This window comes from Gymnoscopelus microlampas (assembly GCF_963454915.1).
Source record: "Gymnoscopelus microlampas genome assembly, chromosome: 21".
Lineage (NCBI taxonomy): Eukaryota > Metazoa > Chordata > Actinopteri > Myctophiformes > Myctophidae > Gymnoscopelus > Gymnoscopelus microlampas.
Genome location: NC_139958.1, coordinates 16,360,954 through 16,386,692, shown reverse-complemented (window position 1 = coordinate 16,386,692; position 25,739 = coordinate 16,360,954). Strand labels below are relative to the sequence as shown.

The 25,739-nt window shown below is 39.6% G+C and overlaps 1 protein-coding gene across 1 annotated transcript; it reads right to left on the bottom strand.

The window, feature by feature from the left end:
* Positions 1-909: 909 nt before the first annotated feature.
* Positions 910-24,507, bottom strand: nup188 (nucleoporin 188). Its single transcript, XM_084047471.1, has 43 exons — positions 24,442-24,507; positions 22,006-22,060; positions 21,754-21,827; positions 21,565-21,649; positions 21,376-21,456; positions 21,224-21,268; positions 21,003-21,095; positions 20,423-20,542; positions 19,721-19,932; positions 19,179-19,293; positions 18,392-18,592; positions 17,740-17,829; positions 17,396-17,461; positions 17,154-17,273; positions 16,939-17,065; positions 16,445-16,603; positions 16,224-16,350; positions 15,764-15,851; positions 14,215-14,291; positions 13,988-14,102; positions 13,498-13,618; positions 13,213-13,279; positions 12,329-12,454; positions 11,653-11,893; positions 11,103-11,309; positions 10,552-10,721; positions 10,046-10,115; positions 9,890-9,957; positions 9,441-9,636; positions 8,579-8,656; positions 8,337-8,422; positions 8,085-8,230; positions 7,750-7,928; positions 6,899-7,099; positions 6,542-6,634; positions 6,277-6,429; positions 5,900-6,037; positions 5,686-5,760; positions 5,029-5,244; positions 3,819-3,950; positions 3,465-3,538; positions 3,170-3,299; positions 910-2,860 (listed from the first exon to the last, which is right to left on the bottom strand). The coding sequence occupies exons 1-43, from the start codon at positions 24,465-24,467 to the stop codon at positions 2,681-2,683; spliced, it is 5,223 nt and encodes a 1,740-aa protein (XP_083903597.1). The 5' UTR covers positions 24,468-24,507; the 3' UTR covers positions 910-2,680.
* Positions 24,508-25,739: the final 1,232 nt, after the last annotated feature.

The following is a 25,739-nucleotide window of genomic DNA, read 5'->3' as shown; positions in this document are numbered from 1 at the left end:
TGCTAAATGCCTAAATTGTAATACACACACTTAAATATTTACACCATTTTAAATTAAGCATTTAAAATCAGCAACAGAATACACTGATGCATCTGTATATTAAAATTAATCTGAGATTAGGTTCAAAGGGACGCAAGTAAGCCTACTGTTGGCACATTAGGGTAGCTGGTCTTTAACATACTGCTCTTCAACCTACTGGTCTTGATACATTATAATCTTCATAATATGAATACCAATTTGTAATCTAATAAACTGGTCTTCATAAAACAAACTGCTGTTGTGACATAAAACGACACAAGCAAGCAGTTGCATGCTTTTGATGACAGTGCCCCTTATAACTGGTAAAAAAAAAACTCCCATTGATCACTTTGAGTGCCTCAGTGTATTAAAAACACTTTTTACTTGCCTGGCTGTCGAGGCATGTAAACACAAAAGCATCCACTGATGAATACGGATTGCTATATGCAGATAGATAGCTGCAGGTGCTCTGCTTTTGTTGTTGTATTGGCAATGATCCGTCTCTGTTGCAGCCTAGAGCGTCTGTCTCGAATAGCCTCGGTAGAGCACTGGTCACCCATGGCAAGTTTCTGAAAGTAACAGGTTCAGCTCATATATCGTTAGTGATGGCTCAAAAAAAAAAAAAAAAGAATTAAATGGCCCCTTCTCAAATGTGACTATCACTGTATGTATAGATTTCCAACCAGAATAAAATGATTAATCCAAAAGTGCATAGATTAGGCGACACATTGTGAGCTTGTAGATCTGCTATTTTCAAATGGCCGAAATATATGCCAAACGGTACATCCCCATATTCTTGTAAGAAAGCAATAGCATTCTGTCCACATTGACAGTATTTGTGACATTTTACTACTAAATATTTAACATTTAGGTTGAGAATACATGAGAAACAAATGTTTAGTCCCTTTTATTAGCACTCCCCCAATACAAATCTTGGCAGCTTCTTTGACATGTATACAAGATGAAATAGGTTAACGAGTGGAGTATAAAATAAAAGCAAACTCCACATCAAAAAAGTTTTGTTCTTAGAATAAATGATAGATATTCCATTCACCAACCTCCATGAAAATCAAGACATAGGAAAATAACAAGCAAACGGTAAGAATATACAGAGTAAGCTTTTCTATAACGGCTTCATTACTACCAATACATGAAAATGCTATTTGACAATGCTTTTAAAGGATACATAATCTTTCACTTCATTGACATAGTTGGATGTCTGGTCATCAAGTGATACCAAAGTGACCTATAAAACTAGGCCTTGGAAAGACGAATCACAGTCAAGCTGATGTTAAATAGCACCTAATTGTCTATAGATTCCCTTCCAGAAGCAATGTTATATAAATAGGCAGCTCTATTCATTCATAGAGCATGAATTTTTTTTCTTCTTTCTTTTCTTTTTAAAGCTGGGCCATAGTAATAGCCAAACAGATGCATACATCGCTATGTCAAATCCAAGTATTAAGTGAAGAATGTAGGAAGAGGCATTTTTGCAAGATGACTTAACACAGTTATAGAAAAAGAGACTGGCTGTGTAATATTAAAAAGATTCAACTGTAACCTAGGTCAGATATTTGTATAACAAGTAGCTTAAAAATCAATTTAAGCAACACATACTGTAATACTAGAAATGGTTCTGTCTGTCAGCACTACTTCAAGTAAAGTGCTGGAAGGAATTTTCAGTTGGTTCTGTCAAGGAGAACCAACAGCATGTACCAACAGCATTAAAAATGTATATACTGTATATATCTGTTGGGCAGAAACCTTGTAGATATGTCCATATTTCAACGTAATGTTTTTTTCTCGTAGATTAATGCCCCCTTTCATCGTACAAGAGTGTCGCACGCAAAAATAGCAAATCTCCAAACTGACCATGCGTCGCAATTAGATATTGGCTATTTTAGCTTTTTTTGCGCTCTCTCTTTAAAGTACATCATATTCACCGTGGACCAATATTACATCGGAGAGATTAGAGCTCTGCAATAGGCTTGTGTGGCAAGTAGGGGTGCTTCACATTGTCCAATTTGGTCTCAGGGAAAGTCATTCAAATCTTCAATTGTCATTTGGTCAAAGGTGAACAAATGTATCAAGCTCCTTCTTATACCGAGCAATACAGGCCTTGGACTCCTCAGCATAGGTCAAAGCACTGTTATAAGCCTCTGCCTCCTGTGCGTAAGAACCGTTTGAGTATCAACAGACTTGGGGATCTGCAGGGCGTTGGAACTTCTCAAACTCATCCACCATCCCAGGTCTGGCCACAGCACTTTTTAAGTCCAGGCAATCACTAAGAGGGGTCTCTGGAAGGGACGCTAGCTTGCCACAGATGGCATCACAATTATGTCTTCAAGAACTCTAGTTGGGTGGTACCCGCTCAGCGAATGCCACCCAGTCAATGGCCGTCAGGGCAAAAAGGCAAGCTGCCATCCTAATCTCTCAGTAGTTCTCTTGCTTTGCAATTGTTTTTAAGTGAAAGTGCTTATGTCTGTTTGTGGGTGTTATATTTAACCAATTTAATGTATTAACAAGAGCTTTTGACTAAATAATAAATATATTGGATCCTTTACAACAAAGGTTATTCTTTTTCACACATTTCCTGAAAATGTACGGTATTGGACATACAAGGTTTCTGCCCGACAGCAACAGATATGCTACACATGACTGGCTATCTTTGCACAAGTCTGACGAAGGCCTGGACGAGCTGGATGATTGTCTCCTGGCCCTCATGGCTCCCCTTGGAGCCTGGCGTGGGAGGTTTTGTCTGAGAGGAAGGCAGAATGCCACTGGCTGGGGACGAAGGAGACCCCCTACGGAAGTGACGAGACAGGCCAGAGAGAAGAGTGCTCTAGAAGGAGAGAATAAAAATCAAAAGAATTGCACTGAAAACAAACAAAAAAAACATTCATAACCTATATTTAGCCACTTAAACCATATACACTTGGTTTTACATCAAATAGAGAAAATAGAAGATCTACAAGCTTGTAGATATGCCATTTTCGACATATGTTCATCCATTTTCCCCAAATGTTTGCCTATTATGACATGGGCAGAATAGAGTTGCTACTGTAGTGTTCATGTGTTTAAAAGCTTAGATGATTTCAACACAGTTAATAACTAGAAGTGAAAGAGAACAGATGAAGTCAGGAGGTCTCACCAATTCAGAGCTCAGCTCTTGCTTGAGCCTCTGCTTGTCCCTAGGGAGGATAGTGGGGTCCTTCAGACACCGTACAGCTTGGGAGATTAGCACGTAGAAACAGTTCTCCATTGTGAACATCAGTAAAGACCTGGACAGAGAAAGAGTTTTATAAAAAAAAGAAAAAGAAAACCCTCCGGCTAATTTGGTTTACTTTCCATTTTCACCTATAATATAAAGACATGCCCAAATAGGGACACTAAATACCAATCCAAATAATACTTAAACACAGAGGGAAGAAAGGGTGCCTACTTACTTGAGTGCTTGGATCTCCTCTGATGATGCTAATGAGGCTATACTCAATGAAACAGGCTCTTTCTTCTTCTCCATCTGCTCATGGAAACAACAGAGTTGGGGACAAAGGCTATTAGGAGCACAAAATACAATACAATTAAGAGAACAATGCAATCCATGGGTGAAAGCAGATTTGGTACTTGCAGAACGTGGGCGTTGGGAAATGACAACAACGTTGTTTGTAAACTAGTATTGACAACTGCGCTTTTACATCACTAATTGTTGACACCCAGTTTTAGCAAAGCAAGCTGATAGATTGTCCTCAGTCTCTCTTGAGCAAAGCATTTAGAAACTGTTGAGTTTACGGGGAACCTACCTCTCCTAACATGCTGAGGGCCACATTAATGGTGGCCAGCAGAGTTCCAAAGGAAGGAGGCACATCTGGGTCAAAGGGTGATGTTGTGAAGCTGAGGACAAACAGGGTCCTATACTCCGCCAAATCCATACACTGACACAGACAGATGCACATTATTCCATATGCCAAATCCATACATTGACACAGACAGAGAGAGATGCACATTATTCCATATGCCAAATCCATACATTGACACAGACAGAGAGAGATGCACATTATTCCATATGCCAAATCCATACATTGACACAGACAATTGGACGCCTTGAGGTTTGTGAGGCATGCCTGAGCAAGCTGCTAGGTGAGCGAGTACCACTGCCGTTGGCCTTGCTTCAACAAGCACAGCCTCTGAGTTAGTGATGGCCAACCGTTAACTGTTAAGAAATTGGTAACCGGTAGACACTAACGGCTAATGGTTAACCGTTAAAAAATAAATAAATACATTTAATAAAAACATTTTATTTTGAAGTCACAAAAAAAGAATGATGAGGAGGTTACTTGTAACTTGTGCAAAGCAGACTTGAAATACAGAATCCGCATATTATATATTATTATTGCCATATTATTATTACATCACCTGCACACTAAACAATACCGTCAGACACGGCCTGCGTAACGCAATCACCACCGACTGCTGGCCGGGTCACCGATTTAATCGGTAAATAGAGCATTTTTTCAACACATTTCCTTAACGGTTATTTAACCGGTAAGGCCTAGCGGTTACCGGTTAATCCCATTTCTCCAAATGGCCATCCGTACTCTGAGTTGGTGAGCCATGGTGGACGGTGGTTAAGAAAAACTAGCGCTCCCTTCCTCCCGTCTCAGCTGTGAAAATGTTTCAAAAATAATCTACAAGCTCACAATGTAAGACGATTGTGAGACACATTGTGAACTTGTAGACTGGCTATTCTAATCTTAAGTTTGTATTTTTTTAAGCCATTTCACAATAAGGGACCGCAGCCAGAGACAGCAACTAATTTGGGGGTCCTTGGCATGAACATTTTTGGGACCCCCTGGGCTAGCAGAGCCTCGAAACACAGAACACATTGTGCGAATGTCTATAACCCCCAATAGAATTCGGGGTAAAAAGAATAGCTTAAGACCAGAACTGAGCAAATACAGTGACAGTTACAAGTTAAAGTGAGATAACAATAATCAGCATTGTGTCTGGTACCTGGTCCAGTAGGATCTGGCAGCAGTCTGGAGTGAAGTGTTGCAGAGTAGCCAGCGTTTTGCTGAGGATCTTCAGAAGGCTGCACTGTACAGCCAGCAGGGCCTTCTGCTCTGCCTCCTCCCTCTCCCCTCCACCCGCCGCCTCCTTGGAGGGAGTCTGCGCTGAGCGGTGGGATCTTGGGAGAGGACCAGGGGGTAACGCCTCACCATTTTTAACCTATATGAATTACACACAACAAATAATCATTGTAGGCAAACATTCGGTGATAACAGGCTAACATTCTGCGAAAATAAGCCGTCTACAAGCTCACAAAACAGTGTTGTAGATCTGCTGTTTCCACCATTTGAAGTACAAACAAAGTATATAACACAGCAGTGCATATCATTTCTTAAAGCAGTGGTTATCAAAGTGGGATCCCAGGGGTCCTTGGGGGGGTCCCCAGCAAACATTCCAGTATAAACACCAGCTAGAAATTAGCCCAATGAGAAAATGTATATTAATGACTATTCAGATCATAGGTTTCACTCTCTGCGCTGTTATCTCCGCACCTACAGTGTAGACTAGAGTGTAGACAGTTGTATAATTGTGTACAAAATCTAATAAAACAAAAATACTTTCTGATTTCAAAAGAATGTAAATTAAAAATGTGTGTGAGACCTGGAGATAGTGATGGAGCATCTTCTTGCTATGGAGGAGATATGTACACGTCTGACACAGGTAACACAGGTTTACCTGCATATAGAGAGAAACGTAACCAAAATGAGAAAGGTTAGATAGCTGTACTGCAAAAGTATCAAAGATATAATTAACTAAAGGTAGCAATAGCGTTAATTTGTCTAGCTGATGTAATTTTGTTTCTCTTTGGACGAACCTGTACATCTCTGAGTAGTTTGGGCAGGTGGAACTGCCATTCCTTGCAAAAGCTGGAGAGCTGCAGCAGGAAACCCACTGTGTGATCAGCCTCATCCAGACACACCAGGCTCTGCACCGTACGCACTGCATTTAGACACTGGGCAGCACAGAAGGAATGCATTAAGCCTGATTCGTTGCCGTCGGGTGGAAAGACTGTTCTATTGATATCATTATTTTTTCCAATGTAATTGGTGAAAGTAGTCGATCTCAGAATGCATTGGGAAGTGTTATGTGCAATTTTCACATGTTCTCCTCAGTATGACAGGATTCACATTAAATATATCAGCAAAGTTGCCCTTCAAGACATACAGTACGCACACACACACACACCCTTACCTGCAGTATGCGTTCCTGATGTACTCCAACAAAGTCAAGGGCTTCATTTATGAAGTTGTATCGTAGCGTCTTGAGCAGACTCTCCATGAGAGACATACACAGTCGGTACACCCCTGGCCAGCAGGGGGAGTCCTGGGGTTTGCGAGAGAAACCCTGGACAGACAAATAGATTAATACTGTTATACCGTTTCATTCCATCACCTCTTGTCATGTCACTGCATCTAAAAATCTATATATGTTTCGGTGTAAAGCTCTGTTCTTTTACCTGTGAGGCTCCATTTGAAGAGACTTCATACACGCTGAGAAGTGGAAGACAGATGCTCTGAATAACTCCAGCTCCAGCAACGGCTGCTGCCCCCTGCAGGATAATTTGAGAAAGGTACATGCGACAAGGCTTGCATCAGTTTCACTTTTTAATAATGTCTGGGTCCATTTTCTACGGGTCTCCCGTGCGTGCAACGAGCCACTGTGAGGATCGGGTTCATAGAGAATATTCCATGATTTTTCAAAGGTACAAGGGTACAGTAGACAGATGAATTAATTAATTCATTCCTGGCAGTGAATGCGTTAATGTGAAGGACTGATTTAAGTATAATGTCCCTGCGTGCTTTGGTGCACTTACCTGTGGCGTGCGGGCCAGAGTGAGCAGCAGGTGCAATGCGGCCTCAGTGAAGTAAACGTTCTGCTTGGAACGCAGACTGAGTTCCAGGGCACTGAGAACAGAGGGAAGAACTGGAACCTTCCTCATCACCGACACCCAGTGTTCTCCGTCCTCATCAGCACGACACAGCTCCTTGGCTAAGTGCAGTGCCAGCACACAAACCTGACAAAGAGACGCACCGAATGGACGGAGCTTAGTTTGCGATCACAAATTGGCACATACAGTATTGTAGCATAAAACGGTTAATATATTCAGAGCACTTTTACGAATACCGTTTGTTCTATAAGCAAGCTCTGAAAAATAATGACTGATGCCATGGTATGAATAAAAACACAGCCTTTTTCAAAACGGTTTATAATATTAACCTGACCAGTTAACTTATATTTAAGCGCCCAGTTAGCCCTGTATGTATCGTGTGTTCCAATGTTCCAACATGCTCCAACGTCATCATTATAGTTGGCATATTGTGAATTTTACTAAAAAGTGAGAGTACAGTCTTTGTCACACAAATGTTAAAGTCTTTTCATCAATAATCCTAATTGAACTGATTATTTGCATCTAACATGTACCTGATAATTTGATGACACTTTTCAATCATTTTGTCATGTGATAATAATTATACTATGTAGCCCTGTGTTTCCAAAAAACAAATTTGGGTTGCGGACCAATTTAAAAAAAATAATTAGTGCAAATAGCCTGCTTATTTTCACTATTCTTTTAAATAGGGCTTAATAGTTTAATTCATAATGTAATTTTGTTTCTCTTTTGGGCCTCGAGCTGAATATGTTTGGGGACCCGTGATGTATCCCCACCCCATCTCTTTGGTCCTTTTGAAGACTGCGGGGAGTATCCGTCTCCATGCTGTCCTTGTCCTCCAGCACATCTCCTGCTTGGCTCATGTGGCGAGTGCTGTCGATCAGGGCGAGGGCCTCGTCCTTCACAGTCTCACAGACGCACAGCAGAAGCTGGGGCAGCTGGGCTATTTCACCACCTAGTGAACAGTGAAATTGCAGAGTGCATTCATACAACGTCTAAAAGACACGCATACACTGTGCTGTGTGTGTACACTATCATAAATGTTTCATCTGTCTGGACTCAACGATTATTTTCCTTTAAGGAGTCTAAAATGGAATTATAAGAAACGCACCATTGAGTCCCTGTATCTGCAGCACAGATATAAGTGCAGAGAAGACCTTGGCCTTCGTCCTCTCCATCAACTGCTGGTCAGCTTGTAGGACACTCTCCAGGATGAGGGACAGGGGGGACAGGATATCAGGGGCTGTCGCCACCACACTGCAAAAGGACAGCAGTGAAAGAAAGACATGGAAATGCTGGCACAGAATGGAGTGGAAAAACATCTTCACAGAATGCACATATTCAGTACAGTGTATACACGCACCTTCTCCACTGTTTGAGGAGGGTGAGCAGCAGAGTGGCCATCATGGATCCGAGACGCAGACAAGGGACCGACGTAGGAACCATCAGCTAGGAGTAAGAGAAGCAGTGAGCGGTACCAAATCAGAACAGAGAAATGAGAAAACATTTACAGCTGATGGACATATAATAAAGAAATTAACAAGACCACTAAACAGTTATGTTATAGATGACAAGAACTTAATGAAGCTAGTCCTGGTAACTCACAGCTGCTTTGGTACCATCCAGGACGTCCATGAAGAGCTTCAGTCTAGTTGAGTCCTCTGTCAGGTGCATTACGTCAGACTACAGGCAAAAACACACATCAATTAGCGCTAGAACACAATTTATTGTGCTCAACAGCCCTGTGTTACATATCTAGATGTCTGCTGTACATTATGTCAACATCGAACATTTCTGAACTAGGGCTGGACAATATATCAATATCTTGATATGAGACAAGATGTTGGATAACATAATTTAGTGATATGGCATATAAGTGTCGTCTTTTCCCCATTTTAAAGTCTGCATTACAGTAATGCAGACTCAAAAGTTTCATCGTGGAAATAATTTGTCACATCATCAATAGTCATCTCTAAATATTGTCACAATATTAAAATAGATATTTGGGCAAACATAATATACTTGATTTTACTATTTATGCTATTTTGCTATTTATAACAAAATCTTGAAAAGCTTTGACATTTTTTGAAAAATATTAACAACACAAATCTTGTATGGGGCCTATCAGGCTTCTCAGAAGGGGGTCCCGTGACCAAATGCAAATTATTTTGGGGGTCTTTGAATGAAAACGTTTGTGAACCACTGGCCTAATGCATACTAAACTGGGGGGCCTTGAAATTTAAGTTTGAGAAGCACTGGTTTAAGTGCACTCAGACATACAAGGCAAGTGGACAGGATGAGCAGCACCCCAGCTAATTATTGATAGTTAGGTAGTAAGAACCAAATGGACCCTTACAGGTCTGTAACATTGAGAGTTATGGGGGTCTGTGGCCTAATATATACCAAACTGGGATCCTTGAAATTAAAACATTTGAGAACAACTGCTTAAAAGTGCACTCAGACATACATGGCTGGTGGACAGGATGAGTAGCATCCTCCAGGCTGAGATGAGCATCTGGGTCTCAGAGAAGGAGTGGATGCCCTCCTCTTCCGTCTCCGCCACGTGGCACACCAACGACTTGACGTACTGGGACCAGTACTCGTAGCGCCTCCCGTTGGAGAACTTCTGCAACGCGTCCTTCAGGGACTGCTCCAAGGAGCCACTGTGACACCAGAGAGAGTCCAACGTTTACCATCAAGTACACAGGGATTAAAGCAAAAACTAATCTCACGACTGAACATCACCACGTGTTGTGAGCTTGTGGACTGGATATTTTTAAACACTGTCATACGATGAAGTATAAAATAGGGGATTCATTTATGAAAAAATACATAACATGAAGTATGGACGAACAAGATTTCTGCCATTAAGCGATGATATAGCAACCATACACATTTCAAGAATTGAGAAATTACCTGACAACATAGTAGATCTCCAGGCCAATTATTTTCATAACAAAAGCACAGGTTTCCAGAACACAAGGCTAAGAGGAGTAAAAAGGTAAGATCATTAAGACACATATGACATGCCTTTTTTTATATGGATGTATATTAGTCTAAGTCAGTAAATACCTCTGTGGTGTCTGGAGGAGAAGTGAGGGTTCCAAACAGAGGGGTTGTCAAATTTTCCCAAAACTTCTCTCTGTGGGAACACAGCCAAACATTCATTGTACCGGTAATCAATCATCCATCTAATAAGAAATCCCACATTATAGTGCAACAGTTAATGGAACTAATCGATTATAAAATAATAAGCAATAATTTAATAAAATAATAAATCACTATTTTGGGAATCTTATTATAGGGCGAAATAATTCCAAAATAGCAGATGTACAAGCTTACAATGTGTCGTGTTGTGAGCTTGTAGATCGGCTATTTTCACTGTTTTCACACAAAGTTTTGCAACAAAGTATACAATGACGCAAAAGTGGTTATTTATCTATATATTAAAAACTGTACAAATAATTTTTTTAAAGGGTTATTTATAAAATAATCGCAAAGAAAATAATCGATAGTTGCAGCCCTTTACCACCTTCTTTCGCTGATCAAAATAAATATTAGGCAGACAACATGCTTACTTGGTACGTAGGACAGAGATGGCACTGTCCCTGCGATCTTGCCAGAGGGCCAGAAGGAAGGCCAGGGCGGCCCGGTGAAGCAGAGGAGGACACCAGTACTTCCCCTGCTGCTTGGAGTCAATGAGATCCAACACCACCTGCAGACAGCTCCATTCTCCCAGGAGGAACTCCTGCAGGCCAACAAATGCCATGAAATCACCAGAAAATGTTCGGGTCATTCAACAACATGAACCCTAGCATCCTTTTTCGGGTCATTCAACAACATGAAACCTAGCATCCTTTTTCTGGGCATGTCAAAATAGTTAAGAATAGGCCAATATTTGCCGAAAATAACCGATCGCAACGCATTGCAACAAAACGGGAGCTGAGATTTTAGATCCGCTATTTTCGCTATTTGACATACAACAAAGTATACAGGTTTAAGTGGTTAATATACACAGGAGTGTCAACTTTGTCCTGTCAACAGATTACATTTTAGGGACTCAAGGTACACATTCTAGTAAAGAAATCATGTCCCGGTAAGAAAACAATTACACGTCTTTTTATCTCACCTTTGAGCCTTCACTTCCGTCTTTGACTTCCAGATTTAGGAAGAGCTCGATGAGGCCAGGCTGAGTTTCCACGGCCACAGTGAGGAACTCCAGGATCATCACTTTGATCCTCATGTCTTCGGTCTTGCTCTGCAGTCGAGTCAAGAAGGCATCTCGAATGGCTGCTGCATCGCTGCCTAAACACGCATACACTGACATGGGCGCCACCTAGGGACAAAACAAAGATGATTTGGCACATAAGAGAAGATTTGTGAACATTTGTGTTTATTTCAAAATAAATGTAAAACAATTACTTTTTTTATTTTACACATTGAATTCAAAAATAGCAGATCTACAAGCTAACGCGTAAAATCTTTTATTTTTTGTTTGTTTTAGAAAATGTGGAGATGACTGAAGTCATACTGATGATGTCATAGTACTGCAGGAACATTCTAAAACCAGGCTTAAGTGGTTAATCGATTTGCTGACAATATTTTTAAAAAATGCAATAATTGATTTAAGTTTTAAAGCAAAAATATGAATTATAATAAGTAATGTTTAGCTGCCTTACTGTGGCAAGCCTCTTCAGCAACTGGATTGCCAGACGTGGAAGAGCCGGGTCATGTTTATGGTAGATGTACTTGGCCAGGACAGCAATCAGGTTGGTACCATGGCCCCCATGCTGGGTCAGGGCCTGTTCCAGTGGTGACACCACGTCAGAGGGCGGCTTCAGACGGATCACGTTGTTTGTGACAGAGAACGCCAACTTCACTGTCTGGATCAGGATCTGACCTGGGCCTTCAGCGCCACCACTATACGATTTCAAAGAAAAGGCAAAAATATCACAGCTTCGCCTTAACCTATTAAGACCTGAGGCCAATTCTACAAATGGCTGTTCTCAAACTTTTTTGTAATTCGAAGTTATTCAACATATTTCAAACCCTTTCACGATTTTTCTAAATATTAAAAAAAACACATGCACAAGCTTGCCGCGCGGCATGAAGTGACGGGCTGTGAGCTTGTACATCTGCTATTTTTTGAATGGATTAATAGTGACCACAAGTTCAACAACATTATTTTGGATGACAAAATGCTTTATGTTTTCTGTTGATAAATAGAAAAGGACAAAACGCATAAGTACAGACCAGACAACAGACAAGTAGCATAATATATGCAGTAGATCTGAAACTAGGCAAGATAATAAGAGACATCATTGTAATTAATAAATATTTGTTATTCAGTCATACCTGCTGGGCTGTGCGGCTATAACCATATCGATGGTGTCTACTCCTACCCCCATGATGTTGACCACGGCCTGGCCTGCTTCAGTGTTAGCCAGGCTATAGATACACAGAGACTGCAGGGTGGGAGTGCTGGAGCAGGAGAGAGCATGAAAAATTGGTTCCATGAAGGCTGATAATAGCCAAGAGTATTTATTTTGCATTTGAGCAGCAACATCCGTTTAGTCTGAAGAACCATAACTCCTTTCTCCATGCTGTCTTATTAGTGCAGGACGTCTCTGGCTTTGCTCATGTGATGAGTGCTGTCAACCCCTGAACCTAACCCTACAGCCTTGATATTTGTGTTTTTTCATTAGCCCCAAAACTGTATTATGGGCTCCTGCTAAAACTGAATCTAAGCAATTACCGGTAGATTTCAACAGAATAATGAAACAATCCTGATGTGAGCTTACAAGCTAGCTTTCCAGCCAATGTACATGCTTTTCTCTATGATAATTACAATCATTTTTCAAGAAGCTAAAAGTTTGTTAGATGAATGTATTTTAAATTATTCTAGCTTGCTAGTACCAACAGTACTAGCAAACATGTGAGTAGCTTGTGGATCATTTGTTCAAATTCGACTGTAAGCCCACAATCATGGAAATGCATGCAAATCTGAATACACAAATCTCCTGGCAGAGATTAATGTGATTATAATAGGACTTTATTACAGAAAAGTTGTCTACTGGATGTTAAACAGTTTAAATAGCGGATGGATTGCTACCACCAACTATCCCAAAGCCATAATGTCAACATGCAAATTATATAATTTGGCTTCAGTTAAAGGAACCATTATTAAGTAGTATTATTGCATGAAACATAAACATAAGCTTTGGAGATATCAGTCTTACCTGACTTGATCCTCTCCCTCTGGAGTGAGGTTGAGAATGGCATGGACCAGCTCCAAGATCAGACAGCCTGCATTAAACAAGAACAGTAGCAGCAGATGTTCACTTTATTTACATAACACTGGAAGGACCATACAGCCACTTCAGCTAGAGGCAGACCGATGCCAGATCTTTCGGTCCAATGTCAATGTGTGGTAAAAATCATAACTCCTGATACCGATGTCGTCAAAAATGTCAAATAGCTTTAGCCATCATTGTTACATGAGACGATCAGAAATGTCCCCTCACCTATCCTTTCTCTGACACCATAGGTGTTATAGCGCCACTTATGGTAGGTGGGCAGCATCTCCTTCAACACCAGCAGAACACATGGGATCAGGCCTTTGTTCTGAGTGCTGCCTAGCTGACCCTGGGATTGCCAGAAACAAACAAAAAATTTAGAGTTGGTATAGGCAGGTTGCTATGCATGTTAAGATCACAAATGTATGTGAATGAGTGTAAACTAAAGTAGTGTTATCATCATTAATTCAGTGTTTCTCAAACATCTTCATGTCATGGACCCCCAAACTGATTTGACCACGGACAGTCATTTGAAAAGATTGTTTTGTGCCAGGGGCCCCCCATGAACATTTTTGTACAGAATCTTCAAATGATTCATTTTGAAAAAGAAATTAAAAAATGTTCAAGGTTTTTTAAATGTTTCGATTAGTCGGTCCCTGGACCTCAATTTGAGAACCATTGCACTAATTGATGTACATTTCTTTCAGTCATATACTACCTTGACTAAGGTTGTGATGAGGCGCAGGAAGGCAATGGTTACAGCGTACTCTCCCCTAGGCTGCTCGATAAGAACCAGCAGGTTCCCATAGTTACCTGCCTTCATGCCTTCGGCACTGCAAAAAATACATTTGGTTTCATTAAATAATTCTCCATAGTAAAAATAGAATACCTCATTCTCCTATATATCTGGTAGCTCTCCATTAAAGTCATTCAAACTCCCGGTACCTTATGCATTGGGCCATGTTGGTCAAGGGGCTGGAGGCAAAGGGGAGGAAGCCTGTGTGATGCAGACTGGACCATACCTGAAGGAAGGAAGAGAGAAAGGCAAGTGTGGGTAAAAGATCAGGTTAAACGGGTGACTTTATACCCTGATTGCTGCTCCCTGTACAAAGATATTATAGTCCAAGGGCCAAGGCAGATTTTGGTACCACCTAAGGTGGCCGTACATTTTTGGTATTTTTGTATTCCTACGTGTCTCTAGTTTATATTTTGGTATGATACATCTTCCAATTCAGTAGCTTAATGACAGTAATCACTCTAAACCGGCTAATGTATCCGGTAGGAGACACAAAGTAGAATCTTTGTGTCTCCTACCGGAAATACACCCGGGCATCAAATTATTGCGACAAAAAACAAAATATATCCATGTATTCAAGGCTTCATGGGGTGTGCAATTGACAGAAAATAATCATTTTTTGGGTGAACTCCTCCTTTAAGTTTCCCAGGGGGACTCTCTACCCATTCAGCTATGACCACCCTAGGTCAACTTTTACAAGCTTATGGAAAGCAGTCTTTTTGCAAACACCAAAAATCTGAGAAGTTATCAATTGCACACCCCATGAAGCCTTGAATACATGGATATATTTTGTTTTTGTTGCAATAATTTGATGCCTGGGTGTATTTCCGGTAGGAGACACAAAGATTCTACTTTGTGTCTCCTACCGGATACATTAGCCGGTAGGTAGTGATAACTGCCATTAAGCTACTGAATTGGAAGATGTATCATACCAAAATATAAACTAGAGACACGTAGGAATACAAAAATACAAAAACTTTACGGCCACCTCAGGTGGTACCAATTTGTGAAAATATCAGTGTTGGCCCCTGGACTATTAGGGGTGTAACGGATCATAAACTTCACAGTTCGGTTTGATTAAGTATGGTGGTGTCATGTGCATTGATTTGAAAGTTTTCAATTAAAAGGCACAGTAAAATAATAATTTATTTACTTATATTTTGCTCATTTGAATACAATACAACTACCGTATCCATTGTATTGAGTGGCTTTTTGGAAGCAAGCATATAATACAAAAAAAGATATAATAAAAATAGATTCACACACACTGAAAGAGATTCTTTAAAAGCCTGCATTCTTCACTAATGATTATCCATGGCTACACTGCAGTGATTTCTTTTGCCCTGTTTGAATCGGCTGGGAAAGGCTATGTAGGCTACATGTTCGAGGTAACCCGCTAGCATGCCTCACTGCAGTTGTGAATGGTACGTTATTTTCTTTGGAGGAGGAAGGCGCTATGTGTTGCCTTGTGTCTCGTCTAACTGGAATGCCTTGTTGAGCGGCACTGAGAATATTTAAAAATATTTCACACCATTTAGACTATAATATATTTTTTCGTACATCATAGAAAGAATCTGACAAATTGCAAGGTCTGTAATGCGCACCAAACCGTGACCATCTTTCCTAACACAAATATGTGTGTTGTTACACCTGTAAAAAACATAACCAATATATCTACAGCACATTCAGAGTTCCTACCTTCCCTGGCATCCTGGCAGCCAATGCAATAAGGCAGTTTACACAAGAGGCGATCACATCCACTGGAGGGTTGATGACTGATGTTAACCTGAGGGATAAGTGGATAAAGTATATTAAATAGATTCATAACATTCAAGTCAAACATAAACAATGTTAACAAGAGAAAAGACAAATAATTTGCCCTATATCCTAGATCTGCTATTGTAGTAGATAAAGTTCAGTGCGAGCCAGAGCTGTACTCAATGGAGTTAGGTAGGGACTAGGTTTGATTGATTGAAATTTTTATTAGGCAAAAGAATGTAAAACAACACAGTTACATTCATAATGCTTTTGTCTAAAAGGTCCGGCCAAAAAAGTCCTTGCGGGCTTGTTTCCGTTGGGGTCCTTGAATTAATTTCATAGACATATATAGTAGCAACCAAACAGTTCAAAAATCAACAACTACTAGGGAGCAACTTACCGCTGCAGCAACATGTAGATTCGAGATGTGAGTGGCAACAGACAATCAGACACAGTCCAGTCTGTACTTATAATCTTATGGACTAGATCCAGGACGGGCTTCACACGTTCACAGTGAGCCATCACATCTACAGGAGGGGGGAAAGGGTTTAGTTTACCGGAGGGAAAAAAAACATTAAATACGGGTTTGAATTTGTAATGTGTTTGGGTCCAGTCAGATACCTGCAGTTGAAACCACATGCAGCAGCATCTCAACCTCACACGTGAAGAGTGTCCAGGAGCTGTAGGAGTAGTCCCACCGCACTATGTAGGCATGGTCACCCCGCACCCCCACCTGACCAAGCACTCCTTGAGGCATCCGCAAGTTAGTCTGCCCCAGGCCTGAGGGTCAGGATACCAGAAGCATACCATTAAGAATGGATATGTCAGAGGGCTCATTAGCAGAAAATAGCTACATAGTTCAAAACTAATCCAATCAACACTCACGCTTTTAGACAAGTTAAAATATTGACATTCAAAATTGTGCAAGACTACAAGCTTAATCATGAGAAAAAGGAAAGGGTACCTCTGTCTCAAGTACAAGAGACATAGTTTAGCAGCAGACATAAAATACGTATTAAATGTGTGGGAAAGAGGTATATTCACATTTATATATATAGTCAAATACATTTAGTGACAGTGCGACAGCATGTGTCATAACCATCAACCACACTAACCAAAGGGGTAGAGGAGCTTGGCTGTCTGTCTCCTCCACAGTGTCTCGTCATCTTTGGACATTATGTCGTTGGGCTTGTGTTTGTAGACTTCTGTGTAGAAGGACATCTTGTCTAGAAACGTGTACACCTGCCACATAAAGGTAGACATCTATTAACACCTTTCCCAGATACATGATATACTGTAGCTTTATGCATGTGTGTGTTTATGTTAATACCCTTTTTGCCGTTGACTTGTTTGACAGAAGAGCAGTCAGGAGCTGTAACAGGGGACCTATTTTGTGAGGGAACATCCCGACAGCACTGTCCAGAATCATTCCTAATCCCATGTTGGGCTTCTGGAGGAAAAAGAGAAGGAAAGGAAAGAAAAAAAAATCACAATTCATGTGGCAATAACTATACAAAACATTATTTGTTTCTTTTCATCAATCAAGACAGTTTCTAATGAATTTCTCCTCACCATTTCCCAAAAGACCTCAGCCAGGCTGGGAGCAGAAAGGACTTCACAGGCAGTGTTGATCAAGTCCTGTGGAAGCAATGAGTTACTAGTGGTCTTTGTGACATGATGTTGATTTGTCCATTTGTATGTACAAATGACCCTTACGGGTTCATTTTGTTACTTTTGTACACTCTTAAGTTAAATGAACACTCAGGCTTTTACAGTGTAAAAACAAGTACAGGGAAATTATGATGGAGGAATTAATATTTTAGAAAGTCTCTACGCTAGTCTCAAACTATTTTTTGTAACTTTCAAACCTGCCCCAAGGGATACCCCCATTTGAGGAACAATCTCTAGGATGATACCTGTTGGTTGCCCAGAGTCTCTTCTTCAAAGGATGTGATGACAAATGAAAGGAGGCCATAGATGCACATCTTTGCTGTGCTTGCTGTGCACTAGAAAATAGACAATGCAACAGGCAGATTTTACAGTGAATATTAATATAACATTATAATGTGAATGTATAGTTATTGGTACTGTAGGTAGCAATAACATCAAAACAGGACAGGTATGTGATTTTTTTTTGCTTGTGCAATATAAGGAAAGGAACATGCTACATGATAATGATGCCACTCTAATAGCATTAAAATGTTAGCAAAGTTCTTAAGTGCATGTCTCAGCTCTCTCAGTAGTACTTTCTAAGTATATTGCCAAGAGCATTTTGCAACAATTACATTGATTTCTTCTACAGTTCTATCATTGCCATTAGTTGCTCTAAAATGTTCACGGGGTAATTGGTAAAATGAATACATTCGGAATCAGTTGGTCAATCAAAAAATACAAAAATACAAAAAAGCTACAAATTACTTAATTGAAGAAGAACAAGACAGGCATGCACTTTTTCTTTTTTTAAAGGTGGGTAAAGTGGAGGGATGGTGAATAACATTAGGAGAGAAATACAGTATGGACATTTTGGGACATTTATTTATAAAACTGCCCAAAACTTATTTGCCTTACATTATTCCCAGAGACGCCAAGCCCCTGCAGCATGGTGGGCAGGTACTGGAAGACCCCCAGCTGCAGGGAGGTGTTGCCTATCTTCCTGACGACTGGGCTGGATTCATCTGGCTTCAGAGTGTGTCTCAGCAGGACCCAGGCCAGCAGCACAGGCCCGTGATGAGGAATGTCACCGAAGGTAAGCAGTAGCTGGTCCATTTCCTGGGAGGGAACGTTTATCTCTTAGTTATGACTCAATTACATTTCTAGGAAGGGGACCCAAACTTAACAAAAATATATTATATACATTATCACTATTTCAAATAGTGAAAATAGCCGATCTACAAGCTCACAGCTCGTTGCAGTGCGACGTGTTGTGAGATTTTAGATCTGCTATTTTCACTTCTCTTTTTCTGATAGAGAATTTTATTGTAAGAGGCCTTTTTGGGCGATTATGCAATTCGTGAAAAAAAAATACCACACTATAGACACCCAATGGTGATTAGGAATATCTTAGCAATAGGGTTAGGTGGTCACTGTAGATTTTTGCTCTTTAAAAAAAAAAAAATCTGATATTACGCCACTAGACATTTCAAGCAAAACAGCCTTGCAGTGGGCTTTTGCAGCTCTTTGTCAATAATATTCAGAAAATGGGGCCATAAGCAAATTATTTTGACCACAAGTCAAATCCAGTGTGTGGTATTTGGAGGGAGGGGTTACTCCCTTCACAGAAAGAAGATTTAGGTTCACTGATCAATTAAAAAGTGCTGATGCAATATCTACTGTATTATAGAGACTCAAATCAAACCTTGCTTATATCAGGAGTGTTAGAGAACTGGTGCTGCTCTGTGCTGTCCTCCAGGGCACATTTATGAAGAAAGTCTACGTCCATTCCCTCAACAAGGATCAGAGAGCTGAAATAACTGCAGCCAGACAAAACATAAAAGAAAGTAATAACATAAAATAAAACAAAAAACAATGCATTGATTAGTTAATAGATAAGTAGTACAGGCTAAAAGAAATCATGAATGTAATAATTTAATAATATACACGCAAATAACCAACATTTTCCCTGTAAATGTCCTTAATATGATTGATTACTCTTCCTCTTACACTTGGGGATTTAGCATTTTATTATAATAGCAAAAACGATAAGAGTGTTAGTTTCAATGTTCAATATCAAATGATCTTTTTCTTTTTAAGCACTGCAATTCTAATATGCCTCCAGTGAACTTCTGACCAGCATTTATAAAATGAGTCCTCTCAATGCCCAGCTAATGAAACTCCCAGCCCTACTCCATTCTTTATACGAGCACATCCTAACCTGCACACACATACACAGTTTCTTACCCGATGCGGTCAACCAGAGTATCCATGCTTTTGTCCACTAGGTGTCTGTTGGTCTGCCGCAGGCCAAAGCCCTGTTCCTTGAACATCTTTGTAAAGCTCAACAGGTCAGAGGGACTCATCTCAAAGTATGCATAATACAAGAAGAGGATCTCCAGCAACAGGGACTGTTCTCTCAGACACTGCAGGAACCACCGAGATACCTGCCTCTCCGTCTGGAAGTGAAACACAATGCTTTAGATAGTAATATCATTATCAGATAACGCACTTACTAATAGTGTACTAACTTTTATCTAGGTCAACCTCCATTTTTCCTATACAATAATTGTGATGTATGACCCCACCCCTCATGGGAAGAGGATCATTCTGTGGATGCAATTCTATTAAGTCTGTCCAAATTATGCCATTTGAACTGACCACCTAAACTACAAATTTTATATGTAGCAAAATAGCCTGAGCCAAAGACTGTCTGGGGTATTTTTAAAATACATAACTGTGACATTGGCGTTGCTAAATAATAATCATATGACTGTGGGTGTATGTATGGAGAGAGAGCGAGAGCGAGAGAGAGAGAGAAGTGGGAACAATGTGCAACGCAGGTCTCTGGGACGTTGTAATGTGTGCTTTAATCCAGTCAGCTATCGGTAAGCCACATTACATTACAGTTTATATTGCAAATCCTGTGGTCAGAAATCAAATTCTTACCATAAAGTTTCCATGTGTTTCCCATGTTGGTGCCTCTGCTTTGAATAAGTTCTCAAACTGAGACTGGTAGCTGCTAACCAGATCCTTCTCCAGTTTGTTAACACAATTTGAGTACTCCGCCTGTACAGACAAAACATTGTCACAAAACATTCAATTACAGCAAAGTACAAATGTGTGACATGCTTCCAAATGACTGAAATCACTCAGTCATGGCGAGTGGCAACTGAGAACTTTAATCCATGCCTTATATCCAAAACCGTAACTTTTCAGGAAATGGAATCCAATGTGGTAATTTAGTCACAAACTATTGCTAATACTTTTCATTGGTTAAAAATATTTATAGAACCCACAGACAGATGTAACCACTTTCACTTCACAAAATGGCCCATATACAAGCTCATGTGTCGCACCTCCATGCGTTGTGAGCTTGTAGAAGTAAATTACAAAGACACAAAAGATTCAAATATGGGTTACAAGGTTTCTGCCTATAGCAACAACGTTATTTATTCATTAATTTGGGAGGCTGATGGGTGATTGTAGTTGTGTTTGATCGATGTGAGTGAAAACTTGAACCTCTTACCCTGTAGGGATGTCTCTCATCCTGAAAATATGTCAACAGGAGTAGGACACATCTGAGTAAACAGATACGTTCCTCGTAGTAATAGTCAGATACCTGTGGGCCCAGACAGACACGTTTATACTTCAAAGAGCTGAATGAAAAAGTATCTCCTGTAATATTATTAAACTGTAAAAAACATTAGCTTCATAGAGTAGAATAAAAGGTTTTAAATGTTTACTGACCTTCAGCAGAAGGACTTGGCTCTGTCTCTCATCCTGAAGAACAATCTGTAAGAAATAATTAAATGTCATTTGGGGATTGTTTGTCGTAATATCTCCACACCGTACATGAATATCAACACTAGTGTTGAGTGAATCCAAGTGGGCATACAGACCTTTAATGAATTACGGGTTCCTCTGTAATCCTCTTGTAAGTAGCACTGTAAAATCTGCACACTCTGTTGCTCATCAAGACCCTGTATCATGTATAATATATCCATAAATGATTATCGTGACACAAATAAAGGAAACCTGACAGACATTTAGTATATAAAGCATCAAATAAAATAAAATAAAATTCTCACCAGCAATTTGCTGATCCTCAGACCAAAATCCCTCAATGTTTGAGGCACATCTTTGTTGGCTTTAACTTTCCCAGCAGATGATGTGCTGTAGACACAGCAAAATGTCACTTACAGTTACAGTAGCAGCATCACTTTGTTATAAACATTACACTGTGTGCCTTGTTTGAATCAAAACTAGTAGAGTTATACCTGGGTGGTTTATAGTAGCTCAGTCCTTGATGTAGCCGCTCCCAGTGTCTATCTAGTTCTGCCTCGATTTGAGCCTTAAGGGTTCATAAGGAGAGAGTAAACAACACATGCAAAATAAAGCTGTTTTTTCTTTTTTTTTTGCAATTTGAAAATTCCAAATGGTGTGGTAGACATGGACTTGACTCTGACCTCAAAACACTAGTTCATTAGTTAATTAACATTACTATCCCTGTGAGGGTATAGAAGACATACCGGCTCTCGCAGTGCAGATCTTCCCAGTAATATGGTCCATAACTCTCGACTGCTCCTATGAGAAGAATGGGTTTAATGGTGAGATGTTCATTTTTCAAAAGCAGTGTACAAAAAGAAAGCAGATCATAGTAAATGTGTTGAGGTATGCATGTATGTGACAGCCATGAGGTGACTAATACAGCAGTCAATGAACATCTGCTGGCTTGATAAACATATATAAACACAGATTAATAAAATAAACACTACTATGAAAAAAACACAAAATAGACATATACAGTTGTCATCGACATTCCCGTAAATACCGCAGCACTTTTTTTTTGTTGATAAACGAATCATTCCAACCAGCTATTAGGTCTATAAATAACAGTTTCTTTCATCGAGTTAGTCCTTGAGCTAGGTGCAAGTATGACCATTACCAGCAAATCTTGTATAGTGATTGTGTGTGTGTCACTGCAATAAACTACCTGTTCAAACAAAAATAAAGGCATTTTTGAGTTAACAGAAAAATGTGGCCAAGCTTGACGAAATCCCTTGCTCAATGGTGAGCCATGACAGACTGAAGTGCATCTTTTCAGTGCTAGTTCTAATAGAGCAACCTAGAACAAGTCTCGTTTGTTGCCTGTGGCTGTGTGCCCAAAAATAGATCTACAAGCTCAGAACACTTAAGTTTTCATTCAGCTTAAAATAATGAGCAATATGAGCAAGTAGTGGTGAAAGGTTCAAAAGCACAATTTGAATAGTTGCCTGCAGGTAGGTAGCCTGCAGACAATTAGGTAGCCTGCAGATTAGGGGCCCCATGGGCAATGCAGGCAGAAATAGTGCCATCTTATAATAATGAGAAGAGCATAAGTGAGGACCATTAATATATACAAGGCTGAAAATTGGTGAAGTGGTCCTTTAATTATCTGTTGCTGTGTGGAACTTTTAAGCATTAATGTTGTATGAAACAAACTGATTGTCTTACAAATAGCCTATGACTTGAATGTGTTATTTGACAAGTCAAGACCATAATATAGTCATTTGTAATGACCAATTGTACTCCCTCCGTGCACCATGCCTTCTACAAATGACTTTTCTAAGAGAAATAACAGCATCGGGGCGTCACATAGCAGGGGTGGTGGTACCCCATCAATCTCATTTAGTCCCAATATTTAATTTGTCAAGAATATTACTGAGGCATTCCAGCTATTAGTTATTCTAGTGCTGCTCAACCAAACCAACCAAATAGAACAAGGCCAACATGAGCCACCACTGAAACACAAGCATCAAGAAACAAAGTCGTCCACAATAAGCCTTTTAACTCATTACTTGGAGACATTTTAAAAAGACATGAGTCAGAACAGCAGGATGAGATGTACAAACGGATACAGGATAGGTGGGCACCACGATGTAATTTTGGCTATTTTGTGTTAAAAAATAAAATATTTGAAAAATGGTCTAAGTAATGTAAAGTATACATGATGTGAACATGCACGGTACATCATTATCAGACTTCATTTTTTCCTTCAACTTCATGTTTATGCCCCAAAATGACTGGATATACAGGTTTTATAGCAATTGTAGACATATTAGACCAAATTGTCTAATGTTTCAGCATGTTCTAATTATGTATACTTTACATAAGACCATTTTCCATATATTAGATTTAACATTTTGGACAAAATAGACAATTTTACATCGAGGTGCCCAGATATCCCTGTAGTGCACCAGCATTTCGTTCGACCAATAATTATGTATTTTCAACTGACAGGAGTGTTGGCACTTGACACTTTTGTTGCCAAGTTGAATGATGTAATTAAAATGACAATACTCAAAGTGGGGACCGGGGACACCCAGGAGTCCTGGGGAGGGTACCAGCTAGGGAGTCCCCAGAAAAATGTGTTAATACAGCATCACAATCATTTCAACCACTTTAACTATATTGTATACTTTGGCTATTCAAAAAAATAGCAGATCTACAAGCTCATAGCGCGGCAACGAGTAGATCTGCTATTTTTGAAAAATCGTGGAAAATGTCTTTCATAATCTTTCAATATGTATGTTTTTGTTCAACTCAAATCTTTGCTTCTGGGGGTCCCTGGAACAAAGATATTTTCAGATGGGGGTCCGCAGCCAAATACATATCATTCTGGGGGTCACTGACATGAAAAAGTTTGAAAAGCACTGTATTAAACTATGTAGTGTAAAAGTAACACAGCTGCTGTACTGTTGTTGTCATGCGGTGTGAAGCAGCAGCAGCGGCTATGCTACAATAACGTGGCGGCAACTAACACAACTTATCCCACTCTAATGTCATGGTGTAAAGGCTAGCTATGAGATTATGAATATACATTAAGTGGATTTGGAAAGTGCTATTGTTAGCCGTTGGTAAATGTCATTGTAGTTTGTTGTTGGCTGCAATGAAGACAACAAAAGTTTAACGGTCGTTTCTTTTACCTGACACAAATCTCCGAGTCCGCCATCTTTGTTCCCTGCCATGTGATTGGATGTCATTTGTCTTCCGTTTCCGTCTCTTTCCCCGCCTACTTTTTTAAAAATATATATAGATAATATTTTAAATATTCATACATGTATTATTCACATATTATTTTTTTTTAAAGTTACAAACCCCCCAAATGTACACAAATTACATTTGAGATTTAAGATAAATAATAGTGCATTAAAAAAAAAGATATGGGATTTGGATGAGAATATTTTAACAATAAAAAAGCAGTCCGTGACCAAATGAGTTATATAGACGTGGATGAAAGATAACGTTACATGCAGGGGGAATGCTTTATCGTATATACAAATACAATACAATACCCGGCCTTAACAGACGACGTCACACTGATAAGAACCAGTATGCGCGCAACCAGTATGCGCGCAATGAAACCCATTCTGTCAGCTCTCGCTAGGATGCGTCTTACTAGCCAACACACAAGAGGGGGTTGGGGTGTGCTGCAACCAGCGCACCCCAAAACAACAGGTTGGGAATTGATTGCATGAAACAATCACCTCTGCGTCCAGTCTCAATGTTAGTAAACAAATAATTGGTCAATACAATACAATACAATACAATACAATACAATACAATACAATACAATACAATACAATACAATACAATACAATACAATAATGATCAAATTAATTATTTATGAATACCAATTTGTTCTTATTATTACTACTATTATTATTGAAGCCAAACAGTACATTTTGCCAGTAAAGACAAAAGTCAGAGTCAACATTATCAACAATATACCGAGATACATCCTTCCAAAACTTGTTAGTGTGGGTACAATGCCAAAATAAGTGCAGCATTGTCTCTGGGTACATTTCACACAATGAACAGTTCATGTCTTTCTTGAACTTAACACAGGGTCAAAGCATTGATTCACATGGACTGTCTGGACAATATTAATGTTAAACCAGCTATGATAAAATAAAGATCTATTTTTAAACAAAATGCACCTATTATTCCAGATGTAGCATTTATGGGGGGAAAATTGTGTTTATATATCAAAGACCATGACAACAACATTTGTCTATGAAATTATGACAGATTTGAGGGAAGTTTCTCTATTTTATAGTCACACAAAAGTACAAATTTTAGGCCTCCAATCTTAGAGAAGATATAGTTAGGTATAAAGTTGTAAAACATCAAGAAAATTAAGCCCACCAGTGTCAAAAGTATTCATAATAAATTGAATAGTAATTTGTCAGTTGTACTACTTATATCTGCTTATTGACAAACA

Bases quoted from the DNA above. Each gene is read 5' to 3' on its own strand.
- nup188 (XM_084047471.1), bottom strand. From the start codon at position 24,467: ATGGCGGACTCGGAGATTTGTGTCAG. The intron at 16,351-16,444 runs GTATCTGACTGG...CCCCTCCTGTAG, and splicing joins GCATGTGGTTTCAACTGCAG to ATGTGATGGCTCACTGTGAA. The intron at 2,861-3,169 runs GTGAGACCTCCT...CTCTCCTTCTAG, and splicing joins AAGAGCTGAGCTCTGAATTG to AGCACTCTTCTCTCTGGCCT.